Source organism: Cetorhinus maximus, chromosome 6 (assembly GCF_964194155.1).
Source record: "Cetorhinus maximus chromosome 6, sCetMax3.hap1.1, whole genome shotgun sequence".
Taxonomy (NCBI): Eukaryota; Metazoa; Chordata; class Chondrichthyes; order Lamniformes; family Cetorhinidae; genus Cetorhinus; species Cetorhinus maximus.
The window spans coordinates 91,079,829-91,100,868 of record NC_135884.1 but is presented as its reverse complement, the minus strand read 5'-3'; the positions used below and the strand labels follow the sequence as shown (position 1 = coordinate 91,100,868).

At 42.9% G+C, this 21,040-nt stretch overlaps 2 protein-coding genes across 3 annotated transcripts in view; both read left to right on the top strand.

Moving 5' to 3' along the window:
- Window positions 1-10,887, top strand: part of LOC144681903 (matrix metalloproteinase-15-like) — a 161,278-nt gene extending 150,391 nt beyond the window's left edge. For both annotated transcript variants that reach the window (XM_078544038.1, XM_078544037.1), the window contains 3 exons: window positions 1,961-2,111; window positions 3,212-3,327; window positions 4,863-10,887. In XM_078544038.1, the coding sequence (XP_078400164.1) occupies window positions 1,961-2,111; window positions 3,212-3,327; window positions 4,863-5,296 (701 nt within the window). In that variant the 3' untranslated portion in view covers window positions 5,297-10,887. The remainder of the gene's footprint in view (window positions 1-1,960; window positions 2,112-3,211; window positions 3,328-4,862) is intronic.
- The window catches only part of LOC144681901 (uncharacterized), a 304,508-nt gene continuing 288,762 nt past the window's right edge, over window positions 5,295-21,040 (top strand). Inside the window, exons 1-3 of the mRNA XM_078544030.1 lie at window positions 5,295-5,355; window positions 6,216-6,415; window positions 11,632-11,709. The gene's annotated coding sequence lies outside the window, so the exon portion shown is untranslated. The remainder of the gene's footprint in view (window positions 5,356-6,215; window positions 6,416-11,631; window positions 11,710-21,040) is intronic.

Genomic DNA, 21,040 nt, shown 5'->3' with positions numbered 1-21,040 from the left:
ACCTCTGCTCATTGGCAAACTGTGGACACATCAGATATCACACTTAACTTAAAGGCCTGTAAATTTCTCCCATTCCAAAAAGCTACAGAACTCTGTTGAGTGCAGGCATTTGCTGGGTGTCCTGTCATTGCCCTGTGCTAGTGGGCCCTTTAAATTACTGGCCCTGATCTTGTTCCAGGTCACAGCCAACGACCTGAGGTTCCAGGTCACAGCCAACGACCAACATCCCTCCCTCCAAAATTAATTGGGCAGGATGCTCACTGCCTGTAGGCCTCAAACTTGCAATTGGACCAATTTGCGTGTTATGGGGAACATTTCAATTGCGGGCCCGGAAGTCGGAAGGCCGCCATTTGCAGGTGCGGGTCCCACCGCCCCCCCCCTCCCCCCGCCCGCCAACGCCGGAGTGTGTTATTCAGCCCATTATCGTGTTGCAGCACTGAACCAAGATTTGAGGGGGTAACCTCACTGCTGCTGATCTCCTATGTGCTCTCCTTCCAGGCTTATTTGGTCAAGCAGTGCCTTCTCCTCCTTCCGCCCCTTGGGAAAAAAGGACCTCCCACCTTCCCTTTGCAGCCTGGAGGAGAAACTGCAAAAAGGCATCTCTGAAATGTGAGCCGCCTGGAATTTTCCTGTTGCCATTCTTGCTGTAGCTTTCCAGTCAGCTGTTTGGTTGGCTGGAGATTTGCAGTCAGGGAGCAGCAGCAGCAGTTGGATGTTTGGAGGCTGTAGAATAGTTGAAGGCTCCTTTTTTCCAGCAGCAGTGATTGCAGAACTGCCAGCCCTTTAAATATGGCAGCAGCAGCTGCTGCAACACCAGATGACGTCAACTTCACCCCTGACTGGGATAAAACTGCAACAATTGAGTTTCTTTAAGTAGAGATCTACAGGAAGGTAATATTTCTGATTAAATACTGTGAAAAACAGATCCTCACAGTTACCAGGCAGGTGCAGAACTGACTACAGATATGTTGGCATTTTGGCAGACACAGCCAATTAGCTTTACTGCATGATGATCACCTTGGCATGCATTTTTTTATGCAACATCCTGATAGCATAGTATGCTTCTGAAGAAGCACTGGGAAGTTTCTTAGGTTTTCACATGCATGTGTGTCATCACACCTGCTGTTACAACCTAACTAGAAAATTAGAATCTCCCCAGACTCAAAAAGTCTGCTGTTCAAAGCCCTTTAGCCTGTGTCTACATTTACAAGTGTACATGTGTCACCAGATGGACATAGGGTACCCTCATGCAACCTGACTTGTCTGAGACACTCTTCCACTTCTCCTCCCAAAAACTTCAGAAAGGAAATTCTCTTTGGGAAACCAATTGGCTTCAATAATGGTTCTGGGGGGAAAAGGTAAGTTATTTGGACAAAAGTTCACAAAAACTTAAGTGCTAGAACAAACAAATGGGCCACAGATTGCTTTGAAATTGTTGCATTAATCTTTTTGCTCTTTACATGTACTTCAGTGGTTAGAAACCCATTTATACCAATATCTTTTTAGAATGCAAAGGACTTGAGCAGGGAATTTCCTCAGGATATCTTCCTCTCCGTTAGAATTGCCATCAAAGCTATAAGTGCAGAATGGGAAATTTCCCCAAGGGAATTCCCAGTTCTAGTATTTTAAGGCAGGAGCTTAGTCTGCCTACCTCAGTAGAAGTGTGCATCTTTCACAAAATGGGTAAAAACTGAGCTCGCAGCTTATTCAGGACACAAAATATCCCCCAGTGCAATTGATTTGCTGAATTTGAAAATAACTGCCTAAACTTTCTGGTCCCACCTGCCGAGGGAATCATCGCGGGCGGGAGGGAAAATTTGACCAGCAAAAGGTTCATAGCGGGAATTTCTAGTCCAGCAGCGGGTGAAATCAGAAAATCCCACCCAAGGTTTGAGGTTTCAAAGGTGACTTGAATTCAGTTTAGGTTGAAAAGTGAATAGAATTCTTTCTTAATTTCCAGGTGATAAATTCTGGCTGTTCAATGAAGCGATGTTGGAACCAGGGTACCCCCGTCACCTGATGGAGCTTGGTGCTGGAATGCCTCATGACAGGATTGATGCAGCCATCTGGTGGGAAATCACTGGTCAGACGTACTTCTTCAGAGGGGACAGGTCTGCTTTGAGTTATGTGCCATCATCTCTTGGGCGTAGCTTAGATTTTAGTTTCTTACTGATTTATAATCAGTATATCAGAGGAAAGGTCTGGGCACTTCCTGATCTGAAAGGCTCTGTGCTGGACCAGAGGGCATCTTTATCCTTGTATCTTGAAAATTTGCAGCCAGTCTTAGATGGATCATACACTGGACATTACTAGATGGAGTCCTCAACAGATGGTACATATTTAAGTTAGATACCACAGAAAGATCCGTGATATCCAGCTTAGACAGCCTGTCATGCAATAAAAACAAGGGGAGTGTGCAGTATGCGGTTGGAAAATTCAATGGTTCTGCAATGGAGACACTGCTGCAGCACCAAAAGAGGTGGTGAGGGACCATTGAAGGACCTTTACTACTACTACCCAGGGCTGAGGTTACTTTCTACATAGCAGCCTGGGAAGGGATAAATGTGGTGGACGGGAGGCAAATCTTCAGGAGATCTGGAACCTGCTCCCTCTTCACTGCCATTTGCATGTGACAGGCAATGAAGAAGCAGCCAGTGGCAGTGCCAGCAGGACTGAGTTAGGTGGAGCAACTCCTGGTAAGGATGGTGAATGTGACAGTAGGACTCAACACCTGATATCTTCCTTAATATCTGCTGTGATATTTCAGGTGGGATTGTAGAATGGATTTCCGGCTTCAGAGTCAAAAATGCATGACTATAGCAACCTTCGACTCTCTGACTATACAGAATATTTTACTTTTAAAGTATTAACTAAAATCTTGGATAAGCTGTAGCTGTATTCTGAATTGAGGGCAACCTGAAAGAACACAGAGTATGCCCTATGCAGGTTAAACACTTAAGAGGTTTCAGTAACATGCCCCTGTCCAATGCACTTTAAATAATGCTTTGTATAGCTTTGTCTATTCATATTTCATTTGGTTTATTTGCTGCTTTGAATTAATTTATCTCAGCTGGTTCCATTCCCTTTGATGTAGATTTAGTACCCTGACTTGATTTCCCCTTGTGTAAAGAATAGTGCGAGCTTGGGAGGACTGGTTTGCAAAACATTTACTATGGTGCTGAATACTGAACAGGCTTTCTGATAATTTCAGATACTGGCGCTTCAGTGAAGAGAGAAGAGCAGTAGATAGTGGCTATCCAAAGCCAATCAGCATTTGGAAAGGAATCCCACCTTCACCAAGGGGGGCCTTCCTCACTGTCAATGGAGGTAAGCAAGGATCCATTTGGGGAATTATGAGAAAATAGGGAGCCCAGTTAAGTGGAAACTGATGACCATGTACTGTTGAATGCTGGAATCTGCTTCTGTTTGTTAAATGTAAAGAAACTATATTTAACTCCAGGTAATGGCTATACCATTATATGATGTAAGCATGAAGGTATCATATTTTAAAGAGCGTGAAGATATTGCAGGCCAACAAAAGCACGGCATGCAATAGTATTGCTACAGCAAAAGTAATCACCTAAGTTACTGCTTTATAATAACAGCTACATAGTGCATAGAACATAGCGGCTGGGATTTTCTGGCCCCGACACCGGCAGGCATTGTCATGAGCAGGTCGACTCACCAAATTTGGTGAGTCGACCTGCTCATGACAATGCCCGCCAGTGTCGGGGCCAGAAAATCCCAGCCGCTATGTTTCAAGTACCAGCTGATTGCCAGTTTTGCGCAAACGTAAAATTACATAGAATATACAGCATAGAAACAGGCCATATGGCCTAACCAATCCATGCTGGTGTTAATGCTGCACTTGAACCTACTCTCATTTGTTCTCATCAAACTCAGCATGACCCTGTATTCCCTTCTCTCTCATTATTTAGCTCCCCCTTAAATGCATTTATATGATTTACCTCAACTACTCCCCTGGGGTAGCAAGTTTCATATTCTCACCAACCTTTGGGTAAAGAAGCTTCTTCTGAATTTCCTATTTGACTTCTTGGTGACTATCTTACATTAATGGCCTTTAGTTTTGTTCTTCTCCAGAAGTGGAAACACTTTCTCTATGGCTACTCAATAAAAACATTTCCCAATTTTAAAGAACTCAAGAGAAAAGAGGTTCAGCATGTTCATCCTTTCCTGATAAGTACAAGTTCGCAATTCTGTTATCATCCCTGCAAACCTTTTTTACACCCTCTCCAGTACTTCTGTACACCTTTCATAACATTGCGAAAGTACACAGTGCTCCAAGTGTGATTTAATTAAGGTTCAATAGAAGTTGAGCACAACTTCTCCACTTTTCAATTCTATCCCTGTAGGAATAAACCCTAGTGCTTAGCGTGCTTTCATTATGGCCTTATTAACCAATATTGCTACTTTTAGTGATTTGTGTATTTGTACTCACAATTCCCTTTGCTCTTCTACTCCATTTAATTTTTCATTTTCCAAGTAATATGTGACCTCCTTATTTTTCTTACCAAAATTTAATACCACACCATTATCTGTTAAAATTAATTTGCCAGCTATATGTATTCTTCACGTTTTTAAATGTCTCCTTGTAATTTTTTGCAGTCCTCCTCAGTATTAACTAACCACCCCGCCAAAAAATTGGTGTCATCTGCAAATTTAGAAATTGTGTTTTTGATTCCTGTGTCTAAATTGTGAATAACGTACAATCATCAACGCATAAAGTAACTGTCCAATAAAAATACTGAATTAATTAATTGTACAGCATTTCTGACTACAATTGTGTAACCTTCAAATCTGTTGATTGTCATCTCTGAAACTATTTTCATTTTGATTGACAGCTTACACACATTTTTACAAAGGCACCAAATACTGGAAGTTTAACAATCAGTTGCTGAGAACAGAACCTGGTTACCCAAAATCCATCCTTCGTGACTGGATGGGATGTCATCTGGATGTTGAACCTGATTTTGATGAAAAGGAACCTAATTTGGATATTGATGATTTTGATGATGCTAATGATATTGATGACAAGGATGATGAAGAAGGTGAGACAAAGGAAGAGAAGGAAAAAGAGAGGGAAGAAGAGGTGGACGTCCATATTAACATCCCTGTGGATGACTATACTAGAACAATGAATATAGTAATTGTCATAGTCCCACTGATTTTGCTGCTCTGCATTCTGGGATTGATCTATGCCATCCTCCAACTGCAGAAGAAGGGAACACCGAGACTCCTGCTGTACTGTAAACGCTCCATGCAGGAGTGGGTTTGACGTTGACATTGGTACCCTTACTAGATGGCTCGCCATTGGGTCACAGACAATGAGTCCAGGTGACACTGCTTCTCAATTTTGTTTGTTTTATTTTATACGGTCCTGCTCAATGATGCTAAGTAAGGCATTAAACGTAAGAAACGTAGAGAATTTGGAGAATTTTGAGATAGTCCCAGTGTTATCTGGTTAAAAGAATTTGTGATGTGGTTCCAAGGAAAGCTTCCCGTGCCTCTTTACCTCCATACCCTTAACTGTGCTGAGTAAGATGGTACAAAAGTGAAGCCTGGCCTGAGAAAGGATTCCTCCTGGGCTTCCAAAAGGAGTTTCACTGGCTAGAGATGATGAACCACAAGGCACAAAACACTTGAAATAATTATTACTGTTTGAGCACATCATTCATTGGGATTAATTCATAAATAATTTCTATCCAACCCCACTGCCTTTAGTCCACTGAAAAATTTCCACTCCTGAGCTGAATATTTTCTGAATATTAGCTAGGATTATCATGACTTGGTGTTAGGACAACTGCTGACAGCTACACTGAGTCATTGAAAAATTGGACAGTCATTGGAGCAGCCACAAAAAATAACTTTGTTGCTCTATACTTTAGAATTGATGCAGTTACACCAATTATACCTAGAAAGCTTTAATGAAATCACTGTATCATTGGGAGAGAGGTGCTATTCCATTGTGTCACTGTAAAATAATTACTGTAATTTACTACAAACACTGGGAGATTGTCATTTACTTTCCCATAACTTAGATTTAGCTGATTCGATGAGATGTCCTTACCAACATTATGACTCTGTTGTGGTTAGACCTGTTCCAAAAATCATTCCATTTCACCAGATTTTAGTAGAGGACCAAAGAATTTTATTGATTTCTTTCTTAAACCTTTGCACTTGTGCCTTTCCTACAGATTGGGTTGTTGCTGCCGTAAAGCATCAAAAAAATTGTTTACCAGAAGTCCTGGCTGAAAGCAGGACCTCCTTGACTCTGGGCTGCAATCTAGAGGCTGATGCCTGCTGGTTGCAGACTTGTCTCTCCTGGCTGAGGACTAGAGCCTACTGATTACAGTCTCTCTTATCAAGCTAGAGGCAGAGTTCTAACTGGATAGAGGTATTAAAGATAAGATTCCCTTTATGGATAATTTACATTCTGATTGATTTTTCATCAGTAGACTATATTGTATATAAATTGTGGAGATGTCCTTGTTGGCACTTTGACTCTGTTAACATCATAGGCTTGTCTCCATATTGGAGGCAGAAGTCTAATTGAATGGAGATGATCAATTAGTAGAAGGATTTCTCATGGAGATATTCTGTCATCTGATGGCTTTGACTTAAAAAGAATATTGTATATAAAAACTTACAGTGGATGCCTAAAGAATAGGGTTGTCACTTTTTGCCAAGTTCAGAACTCTACTTTGATAGGCTGCTGTTCTGCATTCTTTCTTTCAACGCATACTTCAAAGAGATCATCAAGGTTACCATAAAATACAGCAAATATTAGCCTCCACCTTGAAGTCTTAAGTTGTATCTTCATTATTTATCCATGATCCCCTCAATGATATTATGGTGAAGCATTGGGTTAGGTTTCACATATGTACCAACAAAATTGAATTCTATCTCTTTGTTGGCTCCAAAGGCTATTAAGAGCTGGATGGTCCAAACTTTCCTCCACTTTTTTCAGCAAATCCGAAATTTTTTTTTTCAGTAGCTGCTAATATCACCATGCCTCCATTAGCCTCTCTAGTTGTACATCAGTCTGAATTAACCTCTGTAGAACTTTGGTGTATCCTTCAACGTCCATTACTAAGGTTACCTCCACATCTGTACCAGTGCCCACCTCTGCCCCACCTCTCCCGTCCTAACCCTGGTCCATGATTTTATCACATGTAATGTTTTCTAGTCAGCCTTCTTGCTTACAAATTCCAAACAATACAGCTTATTCAGAACATTGACATTGAATGGCATTACTGTAACTGAATCCCCCACTATCAACATCCTGGGGGATGTTGATACTCTCCACTCGCCTGGATGAGTGCAGCTCCAACAACACTCAAGAAGCTTGATACCATCCAGGACAAAGCAGCTCGCTTGATTGGCACACCATCCACAAATATTCACTCCTTCCACCACCGACGCACAGTGGCAGCAGTGCGTACCATCTACAAGATGCACTGCAGGAACTCACCTAGCCTCCTTAGACAGCACCTTCCAAACCCACGACCACTACCATCTAGAAGGACAAGGGCAGCAGACTGATGGGGGCACCACCACCTGGAAGTTCCCCTCCAAGCCACTCATCACCCTGACTTGGAAATATATCCCCGTTCCTTCACTGTCATTGGGTCAAAATCTTGGAACTCCCTCCCCAACAGCACTGTGGGTGTACCTACATCACATGGACTGCAGCAGTTCAAGAATGCAGCGCACTACCACCTTCTCAAGGGCAGTTAGGGATGGGCAATAAATGCTGGCCTAGCCAACAACACCCACATCCCATGAATGCATTAAAAAAACAAACTCCATGGCTTGCAATCTCACCCATACAAGTGTTCTGCATTCCCATCATGCCGGTCTTTTCTAAGCTCCATCGACATGCCATGTCCCAAGGAAATTTACTTCCAAGATTTTAACCATTGGATTCAAATCCATGGTCTCCTCTTGTATTTCCTCCATCCATTCATCCCCAAACACACTCCACCCCCAACTTCTTGTTCCCTGTGACCTCTAGCACATCATTGGTGACCACGCTTTCAGTTGCTACAGTCCCTTCGTTTCTTTTTAACCACCTCCCTTCTTGCCTTCCAAAAGCTTCTAACATCTTTCTCTTTGACCATGCAATTTCCCCTAAATGTTTGTTATTTTTCCTTCTTTTTATTATTCCTCACTTTTCTTTCCAATCTCAAGGCTTTGGGACATCTTCCTTTTCAATGAGGCATGTTTAAAAAATGTGAACAATAGTTACTGTGTACCTAGATTTCAAGAACGCCTTTGACAAAGTGCTACACAAGAAAATCCAATGCCTCAAATGAAAATGTAGTACAAAATGTGAAAATGGTGTTGTTGGGTGCAGGAGTGGGGGAAACAATTACTGTGTGCTATGGCCAAAAAGATCTGTACTGGAATCCCTTCTGTTTCTAGTGCACCACAGCATCTTGGTTCAAAATCTAAATGCTACTTCATCAAAAATGGTAAATCAGGTGATGCAATCAATATGATTGCAGCCAAGAAAATAAAAAATGAGCTGGATAAAATCTGTAAGTGGCCATGAGAGTTTGTAGCAAAACCATATGCAGGTAAATGTAAAGTATTGCACATCAGAAGGAAAAATGGGTGATACAATATGAATAGTGTTGAAATATCTAAGGGTGAAATTGGAAGAGACCAATGGTTGTTTGTAGATTCGGCACATAACAAGTTCCATCATTGTAAAGCTAAAGGAAGTCTGAACTATAAAGCCCAGGTAGTAGAGTGTAAATCAGAAAAAAAATCATGTTTAAACTGTACAGCACTCTGGTCAAACACAAGTGTTGCTCAAGGAGATAGGTGGTGCAGAGAAGAGCCATGAGGCTGATCTTTAAAGCCAGAGAATGGAGTTATAAGTAAAGCCAAGGGAAATGTGACTTTTTCAGTTTTGACAGGAGATGACTGAGAGGTGAGCTTATGAACAATATAAAATGATTAACACTACATTAAGCTGACAATAGGGAATGGATTTTATGCCCCCCACCTTTGGCCAGGCATGTAAAATATAAGGGAAAGCCCACCACCTTCTCGCCCAACCCCGAGCAGCCCACCTGCCATATGTAAATAAATAATTAAGAGTCAGTTGAGCTTGTTTACAAGCCAATTGACCCCAATATTACATTGCCCATGCCATAACACAATTGGCATAGGCAGGCAGGTGGGAGTGGCCAGCCCATTCTTTTAAGGGCATAATGGAAGGGGAGTACCATCTTTGGGGGGGGGGGGGGGGGGGGTGCCCTTTGCATATCAGAGGCACCCCCCCAAAAGATAGTACCCCATTTCCTTCCTTCCCACCTGCATTGCAAAACCCACCCCTCCACCCCCCCTCGTCTCCCTCCCGAAGGTGCCTGATCCCTCCATGCCCAATACCCCTGACTTACCCGAGTCCAGGATCCATTGGGGCCTTCATCCTGGGCTGGCTTGCAGTCCCAGCAGTACCCACTTATGAGCTCTGGCGCTGCTGAGATTGCAAGAGCTGTCGGCCAATCAGAATGCCAAGAGCGGGACTTTTTCCCAGTGAGAGGCAAAAGTCTCACATTTTCCTTATTGTTGCCGCCCACTGTGTGTTATTGCTCCAGGGCGGGCATATTTTTCGTTGGTCGGAAACCAACCCACTTTTTAGTCGAGCAGGGCGAGCAGTACCCCACAACTTGTAAAATTCAGCCCTAGGAAAACGAAACACAGGTTCATTCTGGTGAAAGGTAAATTTAGAACTAATATCTGGAAGCTTTTTTTTAGAATTATCGATACTTGGAATGGATTTCTGGGAAAAGCAGCCAAAAATTTGGAATCATTAGGAGACAATTGGAAGTTTTGATTGGGACTTCTGATTTTTCTAGATGGATGAGCTAGATCTAGCCAATGGCCTTCCTCTTCTGTAATGCCTTTGTAATCCCACATTTCAATTCTGGGATAGCCAGGGCATAGGGAGATCAAAAGAAGCTTCATTATCTTCTGGATAATAACTGGATGCCATGATAGCCCCAGGATTACTAAAGGTTCACAAAGGAAGATAAAAAGACTGGCTGAAATTTGAACAACAGCCTGTTCATGTCCAGTTAACATTTTAGAATTGCTCAGACAGTTCACTCGAAAATTGGTTTGTTTGATCCAAAACGAAATGGAAGGCAGTTCTGATCAGGAATCCCCACCAGACACTCAGAGAGGACACTGGGTCCATATCTCATACTGCATGTTAAGCATTTATCAAAACTGGGAGCATCTAACAGTCTTTCTGTTCATTCTAACCTAACTGTCACAGGGTGCAGAAGCTGCCCCAAAATTCAAAACTCTCAGAATCACAATTCTATGATGCTCAATTAAAATTATTTTACTGTAGGGTAGCTCTGTCATCAGTCCGTGATGATGTGGTGACTTCAAGGTACCTTTTGAATTTGGTGCTAATTTGTAGTAATAGGGAGGTATTCAACAGTGACTTCATCAGGGTATTACAATGTGATCTGGGCAGCTAACAGTCTATGTTGTACATAGTACAGCCAGGTATTAACATGTGTTAGATTTGCATTGCGGGTATTTACAAAACAATAATAAATAACTAAACCTGGGAGCATCACCACTGAACTCTTTCGTTGTCTGATACCGGTTTCTGCACCTCTGTGTAAATCAGCCACCACAGCGATGATATCCAAACATTGCTAAGTTGCGATAATCACTGTCACACTGTTTCTAGAAATCATGCAATTTAGAAACAAATGTTAGATGTATGGTTTTATTTTTTAAAATAACTTTTTTCATGTATTTAGAGTTTCTGATGTTCTTTTTTAAATTGGTTCATGCTGGGCGTGTGTTTCAATTAAATACCACAAATGAAACTCCCTGCTTCTGCAGTGATTGGTCAATGGCTTCTTTCATGTTTTGTGAGGATACATAGTGACACAACATGTGCCCACACATTCGTGACACCAGAATGAAAAATCATCCTTATCTGTAATGCAGCGTTGATTGGGCAAGATATTGCAATAGTGGCTCACAGCAAAACCAGAATCCATAAGCAGGACTGTGTCTCCTCTGATCTGAAACTTAAAATCTTATGCATGTCATAAGATAACATGCCATAGGACAAACTATTACCATTTTACCAAGGTGTTAAACATTTGAGATACACATAAACTGCCCATCATGCTCTACCACCTGCTCTGATATGCAAAAAGTACCATACACTATATTGTTTAGGTAGAAACTAGCACAAGAAATATAACAACTCAGAAGTAAGACAATACAGTAAATAAATGGCAATACAATGCTTGGTTTGCACAATATGTTAAATTGACTCCAAAGTAAATCCAAAATCTTTGCTCTTTTCAGAATCTTTCAATTGAGTTTTTGATAAATATCACATGTGCTTCAATGGAGACTCTCCCACCACTTAATATGAAAATTAAATGAACAGGGCACTAAAAGTACAGGGAAGCCCCACTATACCGTTTTTCTAGGATCTCAACCTTTTACTACTGAGGCCCCACTCCTGTGTTATAAAAATCAACACGAGTATTTTTCTGTATAAAAATGAGTTACATAATTAAATCTATAAACATTATTATTTTTGTTTTACTTATTTAGTGTGACTAGAAGGCTGATCGCATAATCTCCAGTGTAGCACTGAGGGAGTGCTGCATTGAGCGAAGTTAGAAACTAAAGGTAAGAAGTGAATAATGAGGTTTCATGTCCTGTCAATGAGGAAAGCCCTCTGGCACAATCATTAAGTATATTTGTTACACAGATGACTTAAAACCCAATCTTATATTAAACCCACACCCTTTAACAAATGACTGGAAATTAGATGCAATTTTATTTTTTCACTACTATCAAATCAGACTAACACAGGATATGACCTGGTCCAGTCCCTAAACCCCAGCATTACTGGCACCCATCAGAGTGAGTGGGTGTAAAAAGGAAGCTCTCCTTTCATGACTCTATTGTTACTGCTGGTTATTTATTATTCAGTGGCTGCTGCTTATACCAAATGAATTCAGGAAATCCGCCATCTTTTAGATGCTGCTGATGATAACCTCAACCCCTGTTGGCTCAATCCTGATGTATCTCTCCTGAATCAGATTATCTTTCCTCACCATGTGTTTTTTTTATTCGTTCATGGGATGTGAGTGTCGCTGGCTAGGCCAACATTTATTGCCCATCCCTGATTGCCCTTGAGAAGGTGGTGGTGAGCTGCCTTCTTGAACCGCTGCAGTCCATAGAAAATAGGAGCAGGAGTAGGCCATTCGGCCCTTCGAGCCTGCCCCGTCATTCATTATGATCATGGCTGATCATCCAACTCAATAACCTGCCCCCGCTTTCTCCCCAAATCCTTTGATCCCTTTCGCCCCAAGAGCTATATCTAACTCCTTCTTGAAAACATACAATGTTTTGGTCTCAACTATTTTCTGTAGTAGCGAATTCCACAGGCTCACCATTCTCTGGGTGAAGAAATTTCTCCTCATCTCAGTCCGAAATGGTCTACCCCATACCCTCAGACTGTGACCCCTGATTCTGGACTCCCCCACCATCGGGAACATCCTTCCTATATCTACCCTGTCTAGTCCTGTTAGAATTTTATAGGTTTCCATGAGATCCCCCCTCATTCTTCTGAACTCCAGCAAATATAATCCTAACCAACTCAATCTCTCCTCATATGTCAGTTCCGTCACCCCAGGAATCAGTCTGGTAAACCTTCGCTGCACTCCCTCTATAGCAAGAGCATCCTTCCTCAGATAAAGAGACCAAAACTGCACACAATATTCCACATGTGGCCTCACCAAGGCCTGTATAATTGCAGCAAGATATCCCTGCTCCTGTACTCGAATCCCCTCGCTATGAAGGCCAACATACCATTTGTCTTCTTTACTGCCTGCTGGGCCTGCATGCTTACCTTCAGCGACTGGTGTACGAGGACACCCAGGTCTCGTTACACATTCCCCTCTCTCAATTTATAGCCATTCACATAATAATCTGTCTTCCTGTTATTGCTACCAAAGTGGATAACCTCACATTTATCTACATTACTTCATCTACCATGCATTTGCCTACTCACTCAACTTGTCCAAATCACACTGAAGCATCTCTGCATCCTCCTCACAGTTCAACCTCCCACCCAGCTTTGTGTCATCTGCAAATTTGGAAATGTTACATTTAGTTCCCTCATCTAAGTCATTAATATATATTGTGAATAGCTGTGGTCCCAGCACCCAATCCCAGTGGCACCCCACTAGTCACTGCCATTCAGAAAAAGACCTGTTTATTCTTACTCTTTGTTTCCTGTCTGCCAACCAGTTTTCTATCCATCTCAATATACTACCCCCAATCCCATGTGCTTTAATTTTACATGCTAATCTCTTATGTGGGACTTTGTTGAAAGCCTTCTGAAAGTCCAAATAAACCGCATCCACTGGCTCCCCCTCATCAACTCAACTAGTTACATCCTCAAAAAATTCCAGTAGATTTGTCAAGCATGATATCCCTTTCATAAATCCATGCTGACTCTGCCCAATTCTGCCACTGTTTTCCAAGTGCTCAGCTATTAAATCTTTTATAATAGACTCTAGAATTTTCCCCACTACCGATGTCAGGCTGACTGGTCTATAATTCCCTGTTTTCTCTCTACCTCCCTCCGTGTGGCGTAGGTAAACCCACAGTGCTGTTAGGGAGGAAGTTCCAAAATTTTGACAGTGAAGGAACAGCAATATATTTCCAAGCCAGGATGGTGAGTGACTTGGAGGGGAACTTCCAGGAGGTGGTGTTCCCATCAGTCCTAGAGAGTAGTTGTCGTGGGTTTGGAAGGTGCTATCTGAGGAGGCTCGGTGAGTTCCTGCAGTGCATCTTGTAGATGGTACACACTACTGCCACTGTGCGTTGGTGGTGGAGGGAGTGAATGTTTATGGATGGCGTGCAATCAAGCGAGCTACTTTGTCCTGGATGGTGTCAAGCTTCTTGAGTGTTGTTGGAGCTGCACTCATCCAGGCAAGTGAAAAGTATTCCATCACACTACTGACTTGAGCCTTGTAAATGGTGGACAGGCTTTGGAGAGTCAGGAGGTGAGTTACTCGCCGCAGAATTCTTAGCCTCTGACCTACTCTTGTGGCCACAGGTATTTATATGACTAGTCCAGTTCAGTTTCTGGTCAATGGTAACCACCAGGATGTTGATAGTGGGGTATTCAGCGACGGTAATGCCATTGAATGTCAAGGGGTGATGGTTATATTCTCTCTTGTTGGAGATGGTCATGCCTGGCACTTGTGTTGCGCGAATGTTACTTGCCACTTGTCAGCCCAAGTTTGGATTTTGTCCAGGTCTTGCTGCATTTGAACATGGACTGCTTCAGTGTTCCCTGACCCGATCCGACACCACTGGTAATCACTGCTGATTGGCTTTGCATCACCCGTCCAAAACACTGAATAATGCAGATTGGGCACATCTCACCTAGAAGTGCGAATTATGCAAAGTTTATTTTTCAAGAGGGTGACAGATTGAGAGAATGATGGCTGGCAGCTGAGTTTTTTATTTGACATTTTAAAAAGTTGGAGAGAGGACGCCTTCATCTTCAGGCACCCTCTCTATTTCTCTCTTAACTGGAAAGGCAACCTGCTGCTTTTTTAGTTATGGAGGGCTTTCTATTGGTCTTCCAGCTTTGAGAGTCCTCCCACTGTCCTTAACTAAAAGGCGAGGCTGCCCACTAGCCACTAATTGGCCCATTTGGTGAAATTCACTGCTGGGTGACTGTTCTCTACACAGTGCAGGATTGTGACTCCCATTTGACCAAGGGAAAAATCCTGCCCAATGGTTCAAGTCATTGATGTTAACAGAAACCAATCAATTAAGTGGGCTTCTTTTGCACTTGGCCAGCTGAGTATCATATGAGTTATAGTTTGATTCCAGGACAAACCCTGGGTATTTGACAAGCATTTGCAAGTTTTGTTTGCATTTAATATTTTAACGATATACGGCATTTTTATTTATAATTCTTGAGATGTGAGCTGTGCTGCCAAGGCCGTTATTTATTAGCGATACCTAATTGCCATGGGAAAGTGGTGATGGGTCTTCTTCTTGAACCACTGTTAGTAAGTTTCTACAACTGAGTGGCTTCAGAGTGCAGTTAAGATTCCACTACTTGGTGTGGTACTGGAGTCACATCCAGGCCAGACCGGGTAAAGATAGGAGGTTTTCTTCCCTAAAGAACATAATGAACTATTTGGGTTTTAATCATATTCTGACAGCTTTGCGATCACTTTTACTGATAACTAGTTGCTTTTTAAAAATGGTTCTACAGTTTTAAACTGAATTTGAATTCTGAAACAACAATGGTGGAGCTTGCACTCACGTTCTTTGGAGTATTGATCATAGCTAGCATTATAACAATAATTTCTGGTGCATTTAAATAATACATACATGTAACAGTTAGTCCCTGGGAAACTGGTTGTTACAGAAAGCCTCTCATGGAAACGTAAATATCCTATTTCTGCCTACCTAAAGTTCCATTTGAAAATGTTTTAGCCATTTACACTATTCCCCAGTGGCTTCTGTCGGTCTCCCATTGATGTTATAGTAGAAGATCACTCCTACAAAGTTTCAGAGCCATACAAAATAACTTGGTGGAGCTCTGATTTCAACCCCTGCCCTGAACCATCTCCATAGGATTGCATTACTCATTTCAAACCATTTACACAGTGCTTGCTTAAGTGAACTGCCTGGTGAGAAGCTAACATGGCCATGGTAGAGAGTGGCATGCCGCCAAACTGAGAAGCTGGTGGGGGAGTGACATGGTCAAATTGAGGCAGGGGGGAGGTGTGTTATTTTAATAGGTAGGGGGCTGATACGAAAGATGGCGATTGCGAGATGCGGGCAGGTGGGGATGCCTGGAATAAGTGTTCTCTATTTTAGTGTACAACAAAAAAAAGAAACTACAAACACTGGGAATGTGAAATAAAAACAGAAAATATACAGCAGCTATGTTAGTTTCTATAAAAACAGAGGGTACTGTTTCAGGTGTGGACTCTCCCACTGGTAGATGAAGAGTCCAGACTCGAAGTGGTAATTTTTTTCTATCTTTAATAGTAATTAACTCCAAACTGGGCATGCATGAGCTGCAGTGGACCATCGGTGGCAACAGAATTGTATTCGGCCACAATCTGTAACCTCATGGCCCAGCAATTTCCTCATTCAACCTTTACCACCATGTTCAATGTGGTTGAATGAAGAGTGCAGGAGAGCATGCCAGGAACAGCATAAGGCATACCTAAAAATGAGGTGTCAACCTGGTGAAGCTACAACATGAACTACTTGTATGCCAAACAGCAGAAGCAGCATGCGATAGATGAAGCTAAGTGATCCCACAACCAAAGGGTCAGATCAAAGCTGTGAAGCCCTGTCACATCAGTCGTGAACGGTTGTGGACAGGGAGGTTATATTGGAGCTGTATAAAACGCTACTTAGGCCACAGCTGGAGTACTATGTGCAGTTCTGGTTCCCACACCATAGGAAAGATGTGATTGCACTGGAGAGGGTGCAGAGGAGAATCACCAGGATGTTGCCTGGGCTGGAGTGTTTCAGCTATGAAGAGAGTCTGGATAGACTAGGGTTGTTTTCCTTAGAGCAGAGAAGACTTAGGGGGGACCTGCTAAACGTATACAAAATTATGAGGGGCATAGATAGTGTAGCTAGGGAGAAACTTTTCCCCTTAGCGGAGGTGTCAATAATGAGGGGGCATAGATTTTAGGTAAGGGGCAGGAGGTTTAGGAGGGTTTTGAGGAAAAATTTTTCATCCAGATGGTGGTTGGAATCTGGAATACACTACCTGAGGGATTGGTAGAGGCAGGAGCCCTCACAACATTTAAGATGTATTTAGATGTGCATTTGAAATGCCATAACGTACAGGGCTATGGGGCAAGTGCTGGAAAATGGGATTAGAATGGATGGGTGCTTGATGGCCGGCACGGACACAACGGGCCGTAGGGCCTGTTTCTGTGCTGTATAAGTCTATGACTCTATGACAATTAAACAATTAACCAGAAGAGGAGGCTCCACAAATATCCCCATTCTCAATGATAAGGGAGCCCAGCACATCAGTGCAAAGGACAAGGCAGAAGCGTTTACAACCATCTTCAACCAGAAGTGCCAAATGGATGATCTATCTCAGCCTCCTCATAAGGTCCCCAACATCCCAGATAACAGTCTTCAACCAATTTGATTCACCCCACATGATATCCAGAAGTGGCTGAAGGCACTGGATCCTATAAAGGCTATGGGCCCTGATAACATCCAGGCAAGACTTATGCTCCAGAGCTAACCCTGCTCCTAGCCGAGTTTTTCCAATATAGCTAACATTGGCATCTACTTAACAATGTGGAAAATTGATCAGGTATGTCCTGTCCATAAAATGCATGACAAACCCAATGTATCTAATTACTGTCCAATCAATCTTAATCATCATCAAAGTGATGGAAGGTGTTGTCGGCAGTGCTATCAAACGGCACTTACACCGCAATAACCTGCTCACTGATGCTCATTTTTGGTTCCACCAGGGCAGTTTCTGATCTGATTACAGCCTTGGTACAAACATGGACAAAAGAGCTGAACTCAAAATGAGTCGAGAGTGACTGCCCTTGACATCAAGGCAGCGTATGATTGAGTGTGGCATCAAGGAGCCCTAGCAAAATTGAAGTCAATGGAAATCAGGGGAAAACTCTCCACTAGTTAGGGTCATACTTGGTACAAAGGAAGATGGTTGTGCTTGTTGGAGGTCAATCATCTCCGTCCCTGGACATTGTTGCAGGATTCCTTCAGGGTAGTGTGTCCTCAACCCAACCATCTTCAGTTGCTTCATCGATGACCTTCCTTCCATCATAAGATCAGAAATAGGGATGTTGGCTGATGCTTGCATAATGTTCAGTACCATTCACGACTCTTCCGATATTGAAGCAGTCCATATCCATATGCAGCAAGACCCGGGGCAGAATTTTTCCCTCGGCAGGTGCCTGACCCGCTCGTTGACATCGAGCGAGCATCCCAATGTCAAGTCGCAACGGCGCGATATTTCAGTTGGCGGGCGCGCACGGGCCTGTCAACAATTAAAAGGCCTATTAACTTAAATTTTTCGCTGCTAGTCCAACCTTACGGTTGGCAGGCAGGCGAAAAGGCCAAGCAGCCTTTGCACTTTTTAGGAAACCTCAACCACACAACAGCAAATAAAAATAAAACATTTTACATTTCATTTATAACATGTCCCTGCTCATGTGACAAGTGTCACATGAGAGGATATGTTTTATAACATTTTTAAAACCTTTATTTTTTTTTGAAAACTGTTCATCTCCCTGAGGCAACTCTTGCCAGATGCACTGCAGCGGATCAAGAAGGCAACTCACCACCATCTTCTCAAACTCAATTAGGGATGAGCAACAAATGAGTGCCTTGTCTGCAATGCCTACATACCATGAAAGAATGTTAAAATGTTGTCCCGCCATTGGGACAGAAAGTGAGACCTGACCCTGCGCAAGTAGGCAGCAGGACCCTGTACAACATTTTACAGGCAGTGACCAATAAAGAGGCCAGTGAACCCCTCAAAGGCCAGGCAAATTATTTTAAAGACCTGGAGCCAGGCAGTCAAGTCCCAGCGACCAGGTGTTGCCATTGTTGCGGGAGAGTGCCATTTCCACAAGGGGGCACCTCTGCTGGCCATTATGTGACCATAAAGGAGACCCGCCTCTGATCCAGTGAACTTTCTGGAAAGTTGCCAGGGCTTACCTGGTGGTCTCCCCACCCAGCAGCAGCCCCTTCAGGCTTTGGTAAAATGCTGGCAGAGCAGCAAGTGGCCAACAATTGGCAAATTAATCTCACTGCTGGTAGTATCCCATGGCAGCCAGAAAACGTCAGGAGGGGAACTCCCCTCCCGACACCTTTCACTGCCATTTTATGAGGCCTCCCACACCATCACCAGATTACTAAAATCCAGCCCTATGTATTTTCCAGCATGTTCTGTTTTTATTTCTTTCTTCCTTAAATTCTATCTAGACTTTGCTGTGAATCCTATATATGTGAGCTAATGTCTGTGTGTAAGGGGTAATTATGTAGAGCATAATGCAGTTTTATTAAATCAGAGGAATACACAAATCAATGACTCCTGAATACTTGATGGGAAAGCAATCAGACTGAACACAAGCTTGCTGACTGTGGCCAAGGAGGCTACTTAAGTGGAGAGGGGCTAGATCAGGAAGCGTCTCAATTTCCTGAACATATTACCTATCTTCAGTACTTGAAGCGTGGGAGGGTGGACTGGACAGCTGAATGGAGTCGTGCTTGTTAACATATATTGTCCCAGGATGTGTACACCACCATATTTCCTCTCCTTTAGAACAAGGAACTAAGACTGAATTCCCAGTTATATTTTTAATAATTTAATCAGTGAAGGAAATATAACAATTATTAATTCAGAGTGGCCTGCAACATTCTTCAGACATTGAAAAATAAAGATAACAGACTCCCCATTGACCTACTGAAGTCTAAAGAGATGTTGATAGCCTGCCACTTAACTTATAGGGGTCTTAATGGGAAAGCAGGTTTAGCCAATTAACATTATTAACAGTCTCGCCTACTCAGCAACAGCACATAAGAAACAAGGCAAACAGTGAGTTTCAAATATTAGTTAATTTTTTTTAAATTGATGCTTATTTTATATTTACAAGTAGCACTAGGTTTACTATCACTGGACAATTTATGACTCCTCATTTTCCTTTCAAATGATTAATTATGGAGTCTTACTTTCTTGGTAAAGCTCCAAGATAATTCTTCATCTCTGGGTCTATTTGACTTTGAATTGCACACACAGAGAAACACTGAGAACACTACATACTTAATTTCATTTTTATTTCTCAGATTTGTCCTTCATCATAGTATGTGTTTGACACAACAAAATAAACATGTCACTGTCAGAAGGTTGCAGTTATAATTATTAAATGTGTTAGCTGCATTTTCCTTAACTCTTAGGGCAGAATTTTACCCTTGGCATGTGGGCCGTGCCCAACACGCCCCTGCGTGTAATAAAGTGTGTTGACATCAGACGAGCGTCCCGACGTCAATGCGCACTCTCGCGATGTTTCACTGGGCGGGCGTGTGATGAAGACGGAGGCGTGCCCGCCATTATTAAAGTGGCCAGTTAAGGCCCTTGAGAGACCAATGGACTCCGAGTTTACGTATCCCATGCGATTTTCAGGCCATCGCACAGGCAAAACAGGCAGGCCACAATATGTAAAGCCTCATACTCAGGTGGGTTAAGAGGGGTCAGTGGGCTTCACAAAGCGAATAGTGAGTAGTTTTGGATATCACTTGCTGCTACCTGCTTCTGTGAACGGGACATCTTCATTTCATTTCAGTGCTGCATTCAGAGCATTTAGAGGCTTCAGTTTCGGACTCAGTGTTGTCTTCCAAGCCCCGGAGGATTCACACCATGTGGGGCCTTCCAGGTATCAGACAGCCTTCCCTTACCATGATAATGGGGATTGTGGTCTCCGCTGGAGGCACCTTCTCTGAGGAGGAAGACAGGGCCAGAAGGAGGAGGAGACCAGGTGTCCCTATTCAGCTTCCAGGGGAGCGACCTGTGGGATGGGAGATGCAGGCACAAGGGGCACAGGGCCAACAGGAAGGCCGAGGCAGAAGGGACCACATAAGATGTCACTATCCTGCTGCCAGGGTATGCAGGCGGTGATGCAGCTGCCTCAAAATGTCTGAGGTGCATTGCCGAAGGAGGCTCCATCCCTCAAGGCAGACAGTGACTTCCATCTGTCAGAGGATCGGCCCTAAGATCAGCTCTGACTGTGTGGGTGGACACCCCATGCCAGTGACTCTGAAGGTCACGGTGGCCCTAAATTTCTATGCCCCCAGCTCTTTCCAGGGCTCAGTGGGGAATCTGTGTGAAGTCTCTCAATCAGCTGTCCACAGTTGCGTCAAACTGGTGATAGAAGCTCTGTCCAGGCATGCATTGACTTTC